The following is an 18,082-nucleotide window of genomic DNA, read 5'->3' as shown; positions in this document are numbered from 1 at the left end:
TCTGTAGTATAGTGAAGGGAAAAATACATAGCCTTTACAAGTGTTTTCCATGGACAATGATGAAAAACCTAGTTTACTTTTCTTTCTTCTTCTTCTTCTTTTTTTTTTTTTTTTTTTTTTTTTTTTTTTTTTTTTGAGTAGTCTGGTAGCTATTTTGGATGGTTTCAGATCTTTGTTAAGAATATATCAGTTCCTCTTATTAAATCTGCAGTCCTCAAATCTCCACTGATGTTCCTTGTTTCAAAGACGAGTCTCTTCCTTCTATGGTGTTTTCATAGATAATTTTCTTTCTCAAAATTACATTTGCAGAAGGTCTTCAACCAGAACAGTAAAGGTCTTCTAGGAGAAAACATCCCCTTACCAATGGACACCAGTCCTACTTTTGCTCAGTTCCCAAGAGGCAGAAAGACCCCATGTTCTTGTGTCCCTTAATAGTTAAAACAAATGTATGTTCTTACCTTGATCTCTAGTGCTCTTTTCTGTTTCTGTTACAGAGGGAGGGTCCATGAGAAAGAAACCCTGCCTTTGTAATCTAGGTAACTGAAATACTCAAAGATCATTGGCAGAACCTCTGAACACAGCAAAGCTGTGAGGAAAAGGTGCCACAGCCTTGGCTGCCTTCTGGGTGAGGAGAGAGGTTTCTGCCAAAGATTTGAGATAGGCAGCCAACTGTCATTCCTTTCACACCTTCCCAAAGTGTTACAAACTTCTTGTCGTGGCATCTGTTGTTACTGCATTTGGTTGTCTACTGCTCAGAGATGCAATCCATCAACAGGAACCCATGGGTGGAGACATATGGAAGTCTGACCTTTTTCCCACTGCCAAACTTTCTCTCTCAGTGCTGCCTTCTTTTCCTGATGAAATGTCCTGAATGTGAGAGATTCTACTCCATCCTTCCCTCTAAGTGGCCTTAATCTGCTGATGAATATTGCAGAAAAAGTACAAGGCAGCAAAAACAGTGCTGTTTTTGCTGATTAATTTTGTGGTTTCAGATGGTCATATAATCATACAGTACACTGAGTTGGAAAGGACCCATGAGGATCATCAAATTCCAACTCCTGGCCCTGCACAGGACTCCCCAAGAATTACACCATGTGCCTGAGATCATTGTCCAAATGCTTCTTGACCTTAAGCTTGATGCTGTAACCACTTCCCTGGGGAGTCTGTTCTAGTGCTCAGCCACCCTCTAGATGAAAAACCTTTTCCTGATACCCAACCTAAGCCTCCTCTGACTCAGCTTCATGCAATTTCCTGAAGTCCTGTCACTGGTCACGAGAGTGAAGAGATCAGTACCTGTCCCTCCGCTTTTCCTCCTGAGGAAGTTGTAGACTGCAATGAGGTCTCCCCTCAGCCTCCTCTTCTCCAGGCTGAACAGACCAAGTGACCTCAGTCACTCCTTGTATGGCTTTCCCTCCAGACCCTTCACCATCCTTGTGGCCTTCCCTTGGAAACTTTCTAATATGTCTTTTTTTATACTGTGATGCCTAAAACTGCACACAGGACTCGGGATGAGGCTGCCCCAGCGCAGAGCAGAGCGGGACAATCTCTTCCCTCAACCAGCTGGTGATGCTTTGCCTGATGCCCCCCAGGATGCAGTTGGCCCTCCTGGCTGCCAGGGCACTGCTGCTTCATATTCAACTTGCCATTAACCAGGACCCCCAGGTCCTTTTCCTCAGTTCTGTACACACAACCAGGGCTTCCCTGTCCCAAGTGCAGAATCCGACACTTCCCTTGTTAAGCTTCATAGAGTTGGTGATTGCCCATCTCTTCATCTTCAGATGACCCTGTGTCCTGAAACACAAAGACTCTATAAGGCAGATAGATGAGTTAAAAGATCCTAACAACTATACAAATAGTGTGGAGAGCAAGGGAGCAGTGTGTCCATGCAGCCTAGGGAAGGGTGTATATCCACCTCAGTGAACCCCCACAGTCTCCAGGGATATAAGGAAAAATACATTATCTAAATGTATTTTTGAAACTACATTCACAGATCAGGACTGAGGTAGCTGGATTTTATAAGGGTTAGATACATCATACTGACATTTCATGAAAGGGGAGGTCTATTTAAGGTATGCAGATTATTCCATTTAGTAAATGATGGCATCATTTCCCTTGCTTCCATCCTGACAGAAGCCATTAGCTGTAGTGGATTAGCTGCTGTCTGAGTGGAAGTTGTTCTGACAAAGATGATCATGTAAGGAGTGAGCTGTAGTTTTATATTAGGAGAGAGATCAGAAAATTAATGCATTAGAGGATTTGAAGAAAAAGAACAAAACACTCCCAGAAGCCTTGCTTTTGCAGCCTGTCAGAAGCAGCTTTCTTTGTATGGTCAGAGAGAACATAAATGACAATAAAACATGCAGTGAAGAATTGTATTTAATCTGACTAAATACTATGCATAAAGTCTTCATCAGTCTTCTCTGCTCCTGCTGTTACAGGCATATATTTTTGGACATCCAGTTCACTTTCCTCTCTCTCCCTCTTATTTCTAGCCAAGAGTTGCAAAAATTCAAATTTGTTGACATTTTCATTATCATAAATAGAGGATGAAGGGTAATACTAGTATGATCTGGGGAGTTAACCTGGTTCAGATGTGACATTCCTTTCCTTTTGCCCTGCCAAAAGTTACACTGTGTTACTAAGCACAATTCACAGTGTAGTGGTGATCTGAGTTCACAAGCACTGTCATCACAAAGATGGGAAATTAAAATATTCCTTGCCAAATTTTATACAGAAGTAGTGGGTGAGGAGTGGAGATCAGAATTAGGCTCTCGGGGCTTCTGGTCAGCGTACTGTGTTCTCCCCAGCACCAATCTGCATAACAGAATGAAGGGAAGAATTTTCCTCATTAATTCATGTGACAAGGAAGTGAAACAAACCATGCAGCTTGTACTACAAAGTTTTTACTGCTTCATAAATTTTATTGATATAGAAATTAACCAGTTTCCTCTGTGTTTTAAATGGAGTCAGTTTGTGTTTATTGACACAGGGGAGGTTCATCTGCGTTCAAGAGTAGATCTGTTTTCTGTTAGAAAAGGCTGCACTTCAGAGATATTTTTAATACTATAGTGTAGTAACTTGACACACCATGCTTAAGAATCTGTGGTTTGGGATTTTTAATGTAACAACAGCAGTTTTTCTATCTGATTGGCTTTATGATAAGCAATGAAGTATCATGAAAGAGGTATCAAATTATCAGAAACCCACTGTGAGCTGCAATGGATGTGCCAAAGTCAAGAAGTATTTATATGTGTTTCCAAAATCTTTTCAGCACAGCATCCACATTAGGTCTGCTGCCATGTTTACTGAAGCATTTGAACGACGTGTTCCTGCTCATTTAGGGAGGAATGTATAAGCATGGACATCTTACATTGTGGCAAACATATTCAGGAATGTCTTTCATTTAAGCTATATTATTCATTAAGAGTTTTAAGATACCCTAATACATAAGGAACTTATACAGCTTTATCTGGGTACTTCAATACAGACATGTCCATATTTGAAATGGAAGCTTAATGATCTGTGACTATCTGAAAAATGAAAACTTACAGGCAAAGCCGTCGAAACGTCACTGATTTTTTTTTTCTCTATACAATAATGATTGTACAAGATGGGATTTGTATCTCTGAGCAATGAGTTAAATACTTCCAAATTTCCTTAAAATCAATCTTGTGTGTTCATGCATGCAGATTGAAAACCATGACTTTGAGATTTACGTTCTGTGAATAAAATTTACGTTCCCTGAAAAGCAAAGAAGGCTGTCATTTCATGCTTCCTAACCTTCATTGTCTATTTTGCTTCAGCACACAGAAGCCCAGCGCGCCTGCGCATAGTCTAGAGGAACAGATTTCTGCTCTGTCAATTTTTGTTTTATAAAAGCCATGTTTTCTTTATTGCCTTTATCTATTACATCTGTAAAATTTATTTAAGCAGTGACAGATTTGTCTTTTGGGCCTGGAGTCCAAAGCAATAAGTACCATCAAGCTATTGGTAAAAGATTTGTTGGATATGACTGTTCATTAAATTGCAAGGAGCTGTGGGTAAGGCTAGCTGTCTAAAGCTGCTGAGAGTAGGTGGGTTATGGGCTGTACTTAGTGAATATACATCATCAGAGAGATAAATGCGCTTCAGCAGCCTTTTGTTTTGTTCAGCTAAAATGGGTGTTGATTTTGGAAAGCTCAGCAAAATCACTGTCATTTTTCTAAATTAGATATCATTCATCCTACAGAGCATCCATGAAAAACATCATTTAGGTTAAATATAGCAGCATTACTTTTCAGCTTTAGAAGTTGACAAGAATAGCATTACATTTATTTGCCTTAAAAAAAAATGCTAAAGCTGAATGCAGTGCCTGTGAGTGAGAGCTAATTGACAGCACTGTAAACAGGAATCCTTGCACACTACAAGTCATGGATATACAGTCATGGGTGCTGCAGTGCTTACCTTTTCCTACTACTTAGACAGTTTTTCTCAGCCATGTCCCTGTAGGGACAAGAACTTTAATGTTGGGACTGTTTTAAAGAAAGAGAAGAAGAGAATATCCATAAGGATGAAAACTTAAATGACTAATACAGTGACTGTTTGATCCACAGCAACTACATAAATAAATTGAAAGGCCTGCTGTATTTTTAATTTTTATTATGCTATTTGAGCACCACCAGTGCTTACTGCTCTGTTTGTTCAGGTGTCCACCAAAATAAATGAAACTTTGTCTTCAGCACAATCTGGAAACAAGCTATTTGACGGACTATGAATTATGAGTTCTTCTCATTCTTCTGGGCATAAATATGCTTTCATCTGAAAGCCTGGGAGGGAAGGGAATCCTTCATTTGAAACAAGCTTTTAGTCTGCACTTGATCTCCTCTGGTTTTGTATGAAAAGCCACATTGGACTGAATGACAGCTGAAAAGGCAAGCTGCTGTGTCAGAGGATTTAGCAGAAGGAAACGGCTGTTCTTTCAGCCAGCACCTTCCCAGAAAGCTCTCTGAATCTTATACCACTGGTTTCAGTGCCCTTGTGAAGTCAGAGCACCAAAAATATGTGGATAAAACAGCTTAATTGAAAATATCTCTCACTGTCTTAGTACTGATACGCGGGTTTAAGAAAGTAAATAAATCTTCACTTATGTCTGTCAATTTCTTCTCTGTAATTTAAAATAAGATTATCCTTTCCTAAAAGCTCAGTTAATTAAAAGAAAAACAAACAAACAAACCCCACAAAAATCAAACCCACTCTCTTCCTTCTCTCTTTTCAATATCAAGGAAAACTAATCTCTTGTTACTGCAGTTGTTTTCTGCTGTTTGGTTAAAAGTTCTATTCCTATCAAAACAAGTCCATAAAAAGCAGCCTTTATTTTATTTTGTTTCAGTTTTAACTTTGATAAATAGGGAAAAAAGGCAAGGAAGACTTGCCAACTGTAAAATCTAGTCATGTTACACAGTATTGAAATTCTTACACAAAAGTGGTTTTCTGTGTATGTGGTGACAGCAACCTGTTGATGTTAGTAAGATTTATGCATGCAACTGAAATGTTACACAGTTGCTTAAACTTATTAGTAATAATGAAAGGTGAATGTTTTTAAAGACAAGTCAATATTCTTCCATGTCAGACATGCAGGAGTCCCAGATCTTCAGACTGCAGAAGAACACTAGGAAAAAATAATGATGTCATGATTAGTTCTTAAAATGTTTTTCCATTTTAAGCACAATATGATATTGATTTTGAAATAATATAGAGTGACTAAAGAAGAACATATCCATTTGCTCACAGTTAGCATACCACGATTCCACGAGGGATATTTTTAATCAAATCTGTTATGGTCACTGATTTTCTAATACACAAGCTATGTTACAGTACATGACAACATTTATATGACAGTTCTGTTTGACTGAAAGGTTATCCTTCTTGTTGTGCATAAAATTATCTTTGGAAATCTTTCTTAGTATGTAGTAATGATTAGTCTAGCTGTTTCAGTGATATACCTTTTTTCACACACGTCTGAGTTTTAAGGACTGATCTTTGTTACTGATGATTATTAGCAATTAGGAATGTGTTACTTTCAGGAAAAAGGCTTTTGAGCCATTGTTGTAAGACTCAGAGTCAATAAACTTCGAGCTGCTCATAATAGCCTTTCTTTTTCATTGAAGCCTTGGACTTGCTCTAACTTCATCAGAGCACAGGAAAAAAAGAATAATGTGAACAATAGGAGCCATGGAGTTTGATTTAGGCTTAATGTGAGGAGGCTGTAAAAGCTGTCAGGGAGCTTGATTGATTGGCTCTTGGGTTGCAGTCCTCAGTGCAAAGCAATAATGTTCCTGCCTCTTGTGAGAGGGCTGGATGTGTCACCTGGGGTCAGAGCTTATCAGCCTCTGAGGCCAACATTTCAGATGAGGCCAAAGTGCAGTCAATAATTTATACAGAAATTTGTGTGTAGATTCTGGAGTAAAACAAGCTTTATTTTGAAACTGTTTGTCTGACCAAGGAAATAATTAAGTCATGTCTGAAAGTCCAGTCTTATTTTTTTTTTTCTTTTAGTGGCATGGGAAAATAGTCTCCCAGTGTTGAAATATTGTTTTCTGTCATCATGTTGGTTCTAGTTTTGATGAGGGTGGGCATGCCTATGATAATCCTTTGAGGGATGTTACATTGCCAAAATAAATGTAGAGATTTTTAACTGATTCCTAGAATCCTAGTTTTTGCTTACATTTTATGCAACACTGGGCTGTGTTCATTGTCTAAATAGTTTTGTTTCCAAACTTATGAGGGTCAAAGGCTGACCAGCTCTAGTGCATGAAAAAGCCAAGAGAAGCTGTAGTAGAGTCATAGATCACAGCAAATCTGGGTAAACTAGCCAGACTGTTATTAATAAGTGGGGAAAATGGGACAGCATGCACAAGGGACACTTAACAGGAAAATTGTTCAACCAGTTGCTGGTGAAAAAGGGAAGCCTCACAGAAACTGTACTGGTCACTAGTGGGAAATTGTTTTTCTGGGAGCTTGCCTTTGCATTGCATGAGTATAGATGAACAGCTGGAATAAGCCCACTGGTTAACTAGATGTTTTACTAGTTTATCCGCTTGGGAGGTAATTTAAAACAACAGGAGGAAAATCACGGTGAACTTTTCTGCAGAACTTTGACACCTATGGAAGTAGGTTAGTTGATAAGTAGCTCACTTTTGTTCTGTCCTGGCAGAATGACTACTTTGCTTCAGTAGATGCTAACAAAAGCCCTTTTACCTTTCTTTTGCTCAGGGAGAACACTATTAGTCACAGTTCATTAGGCTTATCTACAAAACTGAACTGGTATCTTAAATGTGTAACTGAAATACTCATAACTGCTTGGGGCATCTTTTCCGCCATGAAAATACAGGAGTTTTATAATAGGAGAGACAGCACTGCCTATTATTTTTCAAACTGAAATAACCAGTTTGTAGGACAAGAGCTGTAAAAATTATGTAGCATTTAGCTTTGGCAATGTATAATATGTTTTGTGGTTTTCAAACTTAGGAGGTGGAGTTTCAAGCATAGCTTTGGTTTTAATCTGTTAATTATAGCAACAGAAGATCCTAAAATGAGGTTACACCAAATCCTAAACTGAAACAATTGTGTAGGAAGGAGAGTCTCAGATGTGTAAGGTTCTCGATCTGCTTTTCCTAGACAGAGGAAAAAGTGGAATGATAGGCCTTACCATGCTAAATTGATTCCTGTTTGATGCGTGGGTGGGAAAGAGGTAGAAGAAGCAGAATTCCTCATTTACAGTTGCAGTTTTCACAGACCTCTTATATACACCCAATTCTTGACTGTACACCATTTATCTTTATGTATTTTGCTGTGAAGTTTCATGGTGGCATATTATTGTATTAAGATTTTAATAGAGCTTATATCTACAAACATAAAAGATGTGTCACTGCAAGTCCCACAAACTGAAAAAAAGAAGAAATACTTGTCTCCTGTTAGCCGTAATAAGAAAGTCCTAGGGAGTTCTGCAAAAGAAATCCCAAATGTTTTTATTTCCCTCCCCTTTGTTTTGGTTGTTTACCTATCCTTTTCCATGGCTGAAGTTTTCATGAAATAAGTGAAGCTTAATGCAGAGAGAGAGATGTAAAATGCAGTTCAGTAGATTTCAGTGTTTTCAGCCACCGCTTTAAATTGCTATTTTAAATTACAGTGAGTGGAATAATAGAGAAGTTATCATGTCTAGTAACTGCAGTTACCCTTTGTAAAGAATGGCTTGTTAGGAGGCTTTATGATTTACTGAGGCCACAGCTGGCTGCCAGCAGAGCTACAGGAGTGTGTTCTCTCTTGGGCCTGGTAGCTAGAGATGAAAAGGATCCAAAGCTGGCACGAAAGCAAATAAATGCTTTGACTTTAAATAAAGCATCATAATTTATAAGGGGCTCTGCGTCTCAATCCCAATGAGGTACATGGATCAGCAGCAGCTCTTTGAGGTTGAGCAGAATTGTCTGCCTGACTCAATTGAAATTCTGGTATCTGCAGTCTACAGATTTGGAAGCATTTTCATAGTTTGGGATGGGAATTGTTTTTTTATTCACACTGTTTCTTTTCCACAAATTTTCTCTCTTCTGACTTTCATTCCTTTATGTTTCATTAGCTATTCTACTGTTTGTACCAGTGTTTGCACCTGGCAGCTCTTTATCATGATGTAGAACACTGAGAAACTAATCACCAAAGACATCTAAAGGTTTATAGATGCATTTAGTCATCTGTTATTTGCTTGAGTTTTACTCATCAAGTAAATTGTTCCTAGAGTAGCAGAGTTCAGAGGGGGGACACAAACTTCTGTTGAGAAGTCCTAATACTTACGTTAGGAATAAAAACAAAAATGTATGGGCTCCTTAAGAGGTTTTAGGGTTTTGGTTTGCCTTTTTTTTTAATGTATACACACACATACATAAATTTATACCAGCTTCCCTATTTCTGCAGCTGTTTCTCAACAGTCTGCTGATGAAAACAGTATTTCTGTGGTCTGGTGTCTGAGATGAAGAATAGAAATGAGGCAGATAATTCTTAAAAGGAATTCATGAATGCTTGTCGGGGTGAGAAAAATTGTTTTGGTTTTCCCTTTTTTTGGTCTTACTTCTCATATTAAAATAATAGTGCTTTTTCCCACACTCCAGGCTTGTTTTGCTTTGTTATTTACTTTCTTTTAAAGGAGAAAAAGTTTGGGAGAGAAGTAAGAAGCTGAAGAGATCCTGTAATTAATATAAAGTGCAGGAAGCAAGTGTGACAGATTAGCTGAAAAGCCCTATGTTCTATTGCTTATCTCAAGTGACATATGGTCCTAAATTAAAAGAAAAGGCAGTGGATCGTGAGGCTTCTTCTTCTTTTGCTCTACAAGAAGTCGGAAGAGTGTCCATGTGTTCAACAGGCCAGCAATGTAGGAGCTGAAATAACACTCCTTGAGAAGCGAGTGGAAAATTCAGGGGACTACAGAACAGCATTTCCTTTTTCTAAGTTTGAGACTATGTGACACTTTTCAGTGACAGGCAATGTGAATCACAGTTACAATTACTGAACTAAAGGAGAAAAAAATCTGCTAGAAACAAAATACTTTATTTCTGAAGCAGATTTGATTTTCTTCAGAACACACAGATGTTAAATGATTTTCAACTTGCATTTTTAGTATCAGCTGAAATAAAGTAAGACAGCAGTTTCATTCTCAAGTTGCAGTAAAACAGAAAAGTGGTTCAGTTACTCTGGCCAAAGAAAAGGTATAGTTTGCCCAAAAATAAAATCTTTAGTTGTACTCCAGATGTCAGAAACCTATGGTTAGTTTATGATAATAATAATTGCACATTTTCCTGTAAACACTGCAAACATGGTCTGTCATTCAAGAGGTGTAAGAGCCATTTATCCAAAAGTTTTTCTAGTTCTGCCAAAATCTGGTCAGTTTGATATAAATCTGGCAGGAGAAAATTGTGTGAGTCGCTGTGGCTTCATAGTTTTCGAAATCACCACTCTAAGTAGCTCATATTTTAGTAGAGCTATTTAGTTGTGGATTAATCAACAAGCCATTTGGGAACCAATCTGATGTACTTTCTGGGGCATTACTCTGTTTTCATTGAGTCTTTTATTGGTCTTTTAATGAGTGTGAAATTTAGTCTTTTATTTGATTAGGACTATTAATATTTCTTTCAGCTCTTCATTTGCATTTAGATCTTGGGCATTGGTTATTTGTTAAGCAGGCTGTCTTTAGGAGAAATGTACACTGAAAAAAAAATTATAGTGTCGTTGTTATTGTAACTAGTAAGGGACATGAGCTCTTTGATTAGATGCTGTCTTGTTTTCCAGAGCCAACCGTTTTCCAGCATTTCAGTCCTAGCTTAGTCCAGAGTAACTACCATTTCAGCTTACCCTCAGCAGTATGTCTTTCTAACATGGTGGGGGGTTTTTATACTAAAGCTGGAAAAGGGTAATGTTGCTAGGAAGGCAAGAAAAAGAAATGAAACCAGAGCTTCTTTTAGCTGACCATTCAACTGAATATTGACCAGCTGTCTTCATGAGAAAGAAATAGATGGTGGTGAATAAGCTAGAGTCTAGTTTTCCAAGAAGTTCAATGATTTTCCCAAATCAATACAGCCCATCAGGCTTCAGAACAAAGGCTGCAGGAGACATGACAGTGATAAAAGTGGCTTGTGTTCTTTTGTGTTTTAAGCACATGGGCTCACAGGGAAACAGGATTTCTTCAGTTATTTCAGTGTTTATTCTTCTATCTGCATTGGGGTAAATTTCTAGATTAAGAAAATCTGTTACAGTTATTATCAGGTGGAATGAAAAAGTTGTTGACTCCTTGATGGTCCAACTCCATGGTTTCAAGAGGTAATCCTCACTGTATAAGTCCTGCTGCTTTTTTAAATGTTAATGGGAGTATGTAATGCAAATGCAGGGAACATATGCTGTGTTTGTATATTATTAAAGATATAACAGCTTACTTTCAAACTAGGGCAGTGGCTGCTACTTTCAATATATTTTACCAATGACTTCATAATGATGGAGAAAAGAAAGTGTATCCATGAAATTTAGGTTATTGTTACTCAGAACTTAACTGGAAATCATACAGATATGAACCTACTTTGTTATGCTGTTGCAGAAGCTGCTGTAGTTTAAAGCCCAGCTTTAACCACCAGGGCAACAATGTTAGCAGGGCAAGGTTAACTAAAATAGCAGGTTTTAGCCTCTCAGCCCAGTAACCTTTAAGCTTGCTATGCTTTCATAAAATACAAAATTAACACCACAGCTAAGCGCCTCAAAGGTTTATGACTGTACCAGCAGTATTTGATTATGCCTCTTTTCCTTAATGCTATCCAATCTTCTCATCTTCGTTGCTGTACAGTATTTATTCAGATAAAGTCCAGTGCTCAGGATGACTAATTGCAGATCTGTGCTCCAGATGGTTTGATTACAGGATGTGGTTAGAGTGACTTTTCAAACATTCACCACAGCAGTAGGGCTCTTAAAAAAAAAAAAAAAAGGGCCCCCCTAAACCCTATAAACAAAACAAACAAAAAATCCCCACTAGTCTTGCATTTCCAGGCCACCTGACAATCATTACATTCTCAGGCTTGCTGATGTTGATGCCTGTTACACGTGCACCTGCTGTAGCTGTAGCAAAGTTCTTATGCCATGCTAGACCGAGAGTGTGATTAAAGTAGTAAATAAATTGTATGTCTACCAGATCAGCATTCAGTGTAAAAGACTTGGTTTGATACGTAAAATGTTTACTATTATTTTTAGAGTTCTTTCTTGTTGGAAGTAATCAGTGAGAAATAAGCCATTTGCACCGCAAATCTTATATAAACATTGTTCTGTGTTTTTTATGCCTGGATGAATTGCAGGTGTATATGCGGATCTGGGATTGATGATGATGTGGTGGATATGATGGCTGTGAGGTAAATGAGTTATTATGCCCTTACTAAACCAATGGCAATGAAAAAGCTTGAGATAATCCTAAGATTGTAGATTTTCATCTTGCAGCTTTTTTGCACTTCATATACTTTAGTTATTGCTAGAAAGTGGTCTCAAATGTAGGACTAAGAAAATTGAAGTGCCAGATGTAGAATAAAACATGTTTAATGCACGGTGGTGGTGCACTCATTAATGACAGTTATGTCATGGTTTGGCTATCCAAGGCATGCCTGTATTATTTGTACTTGGCAAAATTGGGACAAAAGGTAAATGGACTTTAACTTGCAAACAAATTTGTGGATTCACTAATCACAAAGACGCAAGGAGTTGATTTTGCTGTAATCATCAAGTGGTGTAATCATCTCAATACTGAGAATTGCATCTCAACCTTAAAGAAATATTATGCCACAGAGATTTTTACTACAAGAATGTATCATATTAACTTTTAAAGAAGTAATCTTACAAAAAAATACTTCAAAGCATAGTATACTTTGGAGATCTTCTCTGGCATGAGCAAAAGTTGTTTTAAATGATACTCAGAATAGTAAAGACAGTATGCAGAATGGTTAATTTTGGAATTCTGAGCACATAGGACTCCACTTACGTTTAAACGTAAGTGACTTATGTGGCTTTTTAAATATACATGACTTTTTAAACACACATGACTTTTGATGACTGAAAAGCAGACAAATGATTTCTAGTTTTGAAAGATCATTCAAATATTCTTCAACAAATCAGTTACAGAAGTATTCAGAAAGATTTTGTGCAGATCTGCTTTTTCTAGAATTTTGCAGATACTTTTAGCCAGATTCTCTGCTAAGAGCAGAGAGAACAACTTCTTTTACAAAATTGAAAGCGTACCCATTCACCCATGCAGATAACTGGTCTTCTGAGTTCTCTGGGAAAACAGTCAACTTGAACTAAAATAGGATTTTGCAGCTTTTGCTTTGATCTGAAAATAAAATAACAAAACAAAAAAGCAGCCTATGCTATGAACATTGTCAGGCTTTCCAGTCAGATTAATTGAGTAATGTCTACTTATATTGGAATTTGAACAAGTTTCTTTTCTAAAGCCAGGATTTTTAAAAACTGGGGCCTGCATTTAAGATAGTAATGTGATAATTTGATTCCTGACCACATGATCTCATTTTCAAAGTCTTGAATACAAAGCCTAAAAATTAGTGGCTTATGTTCATTGCAGAAAACAAAATCAAGAATGCAAAGAGATTAAAATCTGTTTTAGACTAGATACTTCAGTCTTTTTTGTTCTTTAGATGATGGAACACCTGCAAGAGTAGATCCTTATAAGCCTAAGGTGGATGCTAGAAGTGCAGTGCCAAAGTGGTCAACATGAATGGTACCCTTGCTTGGGTACTGAAGATGCCTTGAGATTGTGATGTCTTTATGTCAAAGGCTTAGTTAGTTCATTTCCAATTTGTGATGGCATATTTCACTCTATGAATACAGTTAATATTAAATAGCAAATATTAGGTCTGACCCGTGTTATGCAGTTGCTGAGAAGGAGGAAGAGCGAACAGGAAGGAGAACAGGTATATCACATCCACAGAACTCATAAAAAGTACTTCCTTCTGTGGGTTTCTGAAATTATTTTATTACAGTTCGCTTTTGTGACATGTAACCTTTCATACCATTATAAAATCCATACACATTGTCACAGTTGTTTTGTACATTTTATCTATCAGAATTGCTTATGTAAAATGGTTTTGTGCTCCTCTAGGCATGTGTTGTTTATAATAGTACATGCACTGTGAAAGAAAACAGCAAAATACAGAACCTTTTCTTGCTCCTCATAGGCTAATGAGATTACCTCTGATATAAAGGAGGGGCTTCTACTGACTATGGTGGGCACCAGGTAACATACTGTGTGTGCCATTGTCATACATTAATGCTCTTGGGTATGATCCTGCCTTGGCTAAAAATGGATTTTGGCAAAAAAGGTACAGTAGGTGAACATGACACCATTTTCTTGTCTTACCGCTCATATAAAATGAATATATAAGCATATATACCCCACATATAAGCAGTGAATACTGCTTACTGTGTCTACTCCTTAAGGATAAAAAGTAGCATAGGTAGTAACTTTAGAACTTTTAATTTTCTTACTCTTGATTACTTTAATTCAGGACATATGATAATAAATACTGTAGAAGATATTGCTAATTTCAGATATACTGTAACTGTGAATAGATACATACTTTGAAAGTGAAATGATAAACCAAATTAACCATGAAGTTTACACCCTCATTTGGGGAGATAAGTTTATTGCATCTGACTCTTGTGAACTGTCCTGTGGTAATTGGCCAATCTCTTTGAGTTGACACCTTTACTTGGTCAAAGAAGCATTTGCATGTAGTCTAAATATATTCACTGTTGCTTCATCCAACTTCACAAGAACAGGATTAGGTATTTATCTAGGTTTCCTCCTGAACCGGAATCTTAAAGTGTGCCCTCAGGTACACTGCATTAGAAGCATATGATTTTTTTTCCCCCCATCCTTCAGTAATAGGTATTTTAAAAAGTTTAGCCTTTGGGGCTTTTTTAAGGGGAAAATACATATCTGTATTCAGACAATATGAAACTTCTGGGTTCCCCAGACTCTTTGAATTTTCTCTCTTGTTCAGGCAATGCTAAATAAATTATTGTTACATGATGTGTAGTCTAATGTAGAGTGTAATATAAGAGGAAGTCTCATTACAGGGCCTTATGACTTGACACAGCCCCAGTGAGGTTTGATCCTGTGTGTGATATGTTACTTCACAAGATGGAGGAGATGTGTGGGCAGCTATGCCCCAGGACACACATGCACAAAGAGAGAAGCTCTAAGTAACAACTTAGAGAAGGGTTAGTGCATCTGTGACTGCTTGTGCAGTGTACTCAGAGGCAATACTTGGAGATGAGGTGAAGACTGCTCTAGTACTATTCTTGTACTGTCTCTGAGACAGAGCAGTCTCAGCAGAGGTTCTTGTTTGGAGCTTGAACTCTGTGCCAGGACAAATAGCACACCCTGACTTGGTGCAGCAAGAATAATCCTTTCTCTTCAGGACTACATTACCACCTCAGTTATCATCTTCCAGTACTTTGGTCCAATAAGCCTCAACCAGTTGCATGTTTTGTTAGATCAGTCTTACCTCCCATGTTACTTGTATTCTCTTAACCCATTTCTATGATAATCTTAGAAGAGTAAATAAGCTACCTTCGCTGCCACTTCTGTGGAACCTTACTTATGGCTGAGCAATGTGCTGTCCAAAAGGGAAAGGAAATTTATTTCTTGCCACTCTAACACAGCATAGACATTAATATTCTCTCTGACTTACATGGGACCTTTTCTAAGACTAACAAACTTAATGAGATGCTAAATGTAACTAACTTTAAACAAGGAACTTGAGTTTGCTTTTGTAATACTGACTTTCTTACACTGGAAGGTCATTTGAATGTCTGCTAAGAATTACTGAAATATGTATTGATTTCAGAGGCTTTTATTATTATCCCTATTCTATGCCTTCTACTTTGTCCTCTTTTCTATCAATAGGTAAATGACTATCCCTAGGTCTGGTATATAAAGTAATAAATGAATAAAGTGCACAGAGATCAACAAGACTACAAATATCAGGGAAGATAGATGCTTCAGTCAAAATAAACCTTTATTAAAAAAAATCCCACACCCAAAAAATCCCCCAACTCAACCCCTCCCCAAAAGTAACAAAAGGATAAAGGTGAACTATCTGAGGAAAAATAAATGGCACGGATAATTTTCCAGTGATATGCTGTGGGATGTCAGAAAGCCCTCCTTGCTTTGTCCATTTAGGAGACTGGACAAACACTGGTATGTGGGCAGGAGGGAGCAACGGTGCTGCTGCAGGGAAATGGGCTGCATGACATAGTAGAATTTAACAGTGAAAAATACCTGTGATTTTCTCTTGGAGCCTTATGGAGTCACAGATGACAAGTTGTCACAGTGGAAGGAGGTTATCGAGGTTACTAGAGAAACACCTTTTTAATCTCCCCTCTCTAGTGTGTGAGTGGCAGGTGGGACCATAGCTTGGAGCTGCTCATTGCAAGAAATGCCATTTCCACCAACAGGTATTTCCTCTGTGGATGTACTGGGGTGTTCTCCTCCTCCCAACCCCCCAGCACCCTAGGTTGCCTCCACACCTATGGAAGGGGTGAGGCTAAAGCACCCTGGGAGTCTCTGCAGGCCGCCTAGTTGTCATGGGTCATAAAAATACAGCATGGTGTTTAAACCCTGATAACAGAATCTCGGGATCAGTTTGGTTGGGAAAGACCTCTGAGGTCATCGAGTCCAGCCTGGGACCAAACACCACCATAACCGAACACCACCATGCCAACTAGATCAGGGTACCAAGTGCCATGTCCAGTCTTTTCTTAAACACCTCCAGGGATGATGACTCCACCATGATCCTTCTTTGAGCCAGGTATTCAAGTTCTGGCTCTGACCCTGGCTGGAAGCGCTCTTTATCTTTCTTGCTTCAGACCAGGTCGCCCCAGCAGAGAAAAGTCCAGTCATGTAATCTTAATCGCAACAAAAAACCGTATGGGGGATAAATTTCAAATCTGTTACAGAGACTTTTCAAGGAAATCCCTTCTTCCCTGGTACCTCTGCTAACAACACTTAAAATTACTTCCCTGCTGCTAAAAGACCCCCAAGGAAATAAGCGGCTGGTTGTGTGTTAACTTCACCTCGGTGCAGCAGAGAGGGATGGTTTTAGTGCAAAATTAGAAATTGTGCTGGTAAGACAAAGCAAAAAGACAGGCTGGAAACATTCTGGCACAATGTCATCATCATATCTGTTACAGAAACACTGCAGATAGAATAAGGGAAGTGTAGAGGAAAAACAAGTCACAAGGCTGGCAGCTGCGAGCTGGTGTCTTCATACCTTTCATAAATTGGAAGCATTTTGTATTGTGCCTTTCTTTGTTAGGTAAAATATATTTTTTATTTCAGTGTGCGTTCTAATGAGAAGAGATGTCTGGTTCAATAATATTATCTTGTATTTATCTGTGGCAGTTAATGAATTAAAGGGGTCATTGTGCTGGCTAGTCCATAAACATGATGATAAATTATGTGAAGAAGCGTTTGAGGACAACCTGAAAACATTTGAATGACATCCCCCACATTTATTTGCTTGTTACTTATAATATCCTTACCATTCACACATTTTATAGGGATAATACAAATAAACCAAAATTAGAATTCTGCTTTAGATGAGCAAACAAATTTGCATTTAATGAACATCAAAACTGGAAAAGCAATTAAATTACAGTATGGTTTTAAAGGATCCCTCTTCCTATGTATATATATTGCAATTACTCTTAGCTTTACTATATGTTTGAAGTTTCATGTCTAGTCCCTTGCTTTCCACAGAAGAAAAAGCAAGGCAAATAATACATGTTTTCAACTGTATCTGCTGAACAAAACATGCAGTGCATATGTGTGTGTGTGTTTGTGTGTTTGGATATGTGCAATTTCAAATAAATAGAAGCATCATTATCATATTGTTCAAAGCAAAGCAGATTCTTCTCAGTCACCTACTGATTTAAACACTGTATCTGGTGCTTAGTTTATGCTGGCAGGCTGCCAAGTGAAAGCAATTTTGTGCAATAATAGCAGAATTAAGAGGTGAGTGTTGCTGTTTTACAGCAGGACATGGCAAAACCCATTTCCTTCTGTCAGCTCTATCTTGATTACACACACAGTCACACAGGCACGCTCTCTTACACACTTACATGTGTGTGCACATGCTCTTGTTCTTTTTGTTTGCTGTTTTTCCTGTGGGTTTTAACTTGAGGTCACTGAAACCAGAAAAGAGGAAGAGTATATACCACAGCGTTTGAAAGCAAATGAGAGTAAAGGTCTCACTTTGTGAGGAAGGAGAACCAAACAAAAAAAAACCCCAAACAAACAAACAAAAAACCCCCAAAAAACACCAAAAAAAAGGAAAACAAAAAGCCTACCCCAATTATTGTTCTAACTGTGATAATACTTTCTTTTGCTCCCACTGGCAGGTGTCCTAGTGGTAAATGTTACATGGAGGAACAAGACTTACGTGGGAACACTGCTGGACTGCACAAAGCATGACTGGGCCCCTCCTAGGTAGGCAAACATTGTGATTCTGTT

At 38.1% G+C, this 18,082-nt stretch overlaps 1 protein-coding gene and 1 long non-coding RNA gene across 5 annotated transcripts in view; one reads left to right on the top strand and one right to left on the bottom strand.

Moving 5' to 3' along the window:
- ZNF608 (zinc finger protein 608) overlaps positions 1-18,082 on the top strand; it is an 86,156-nt gene that overhangs the window by 56,829 nt on the left and 11,245 nt on the right. For all 4 annotated transcript variants that reach the window (XM_064642778.1, XM_064642779.1, XM_064642777.1 and 1 more), the window contains exon 4: positions 17,971-18,058. In XM_064642778.1, the coding sequence (XP_064498848.1) occupies positions 17,971-18,058 (88 nt within the window). The remainder of the gene's footprint in view (positions 1-17,970; positions 18,059-18,082) is intronic.
- LOC135407602 (uncharacterized) lies at positions 1,644-18,030 on the bottom strand. The gene is made up of 3 exons (XR_010426946.1): positions 17,920-18,030; positions 17,692-17,757; positions 1,644-1,791 (listed from the first exon to the last, which is right to left on the bottom strand). It is a non-coding gene; the product is annotated as an uncharacterized LOC135407602 (long non-coding RNA).

Source organism: Pseudopipra pipra, chromosome Z, assembly GCF_036250125.1.
Source record: "Pseudopipra pipra isolate bDixPip1 chromosome Z, bDixPip1.hap1, whole genome shotgun sequence".
Classification (NCBI taxonomy): domain Eukaryota; kingdom Metazoa; phylum Chordata; class Aves; order Passeriformes; family Pipridae; genus Pseudopipra; species Pseudopipra pipra.
Note: the sequence above shows the minus strand (reverse complement) of the source record. Positions and strands in the feature narration are given on the sequence as shown.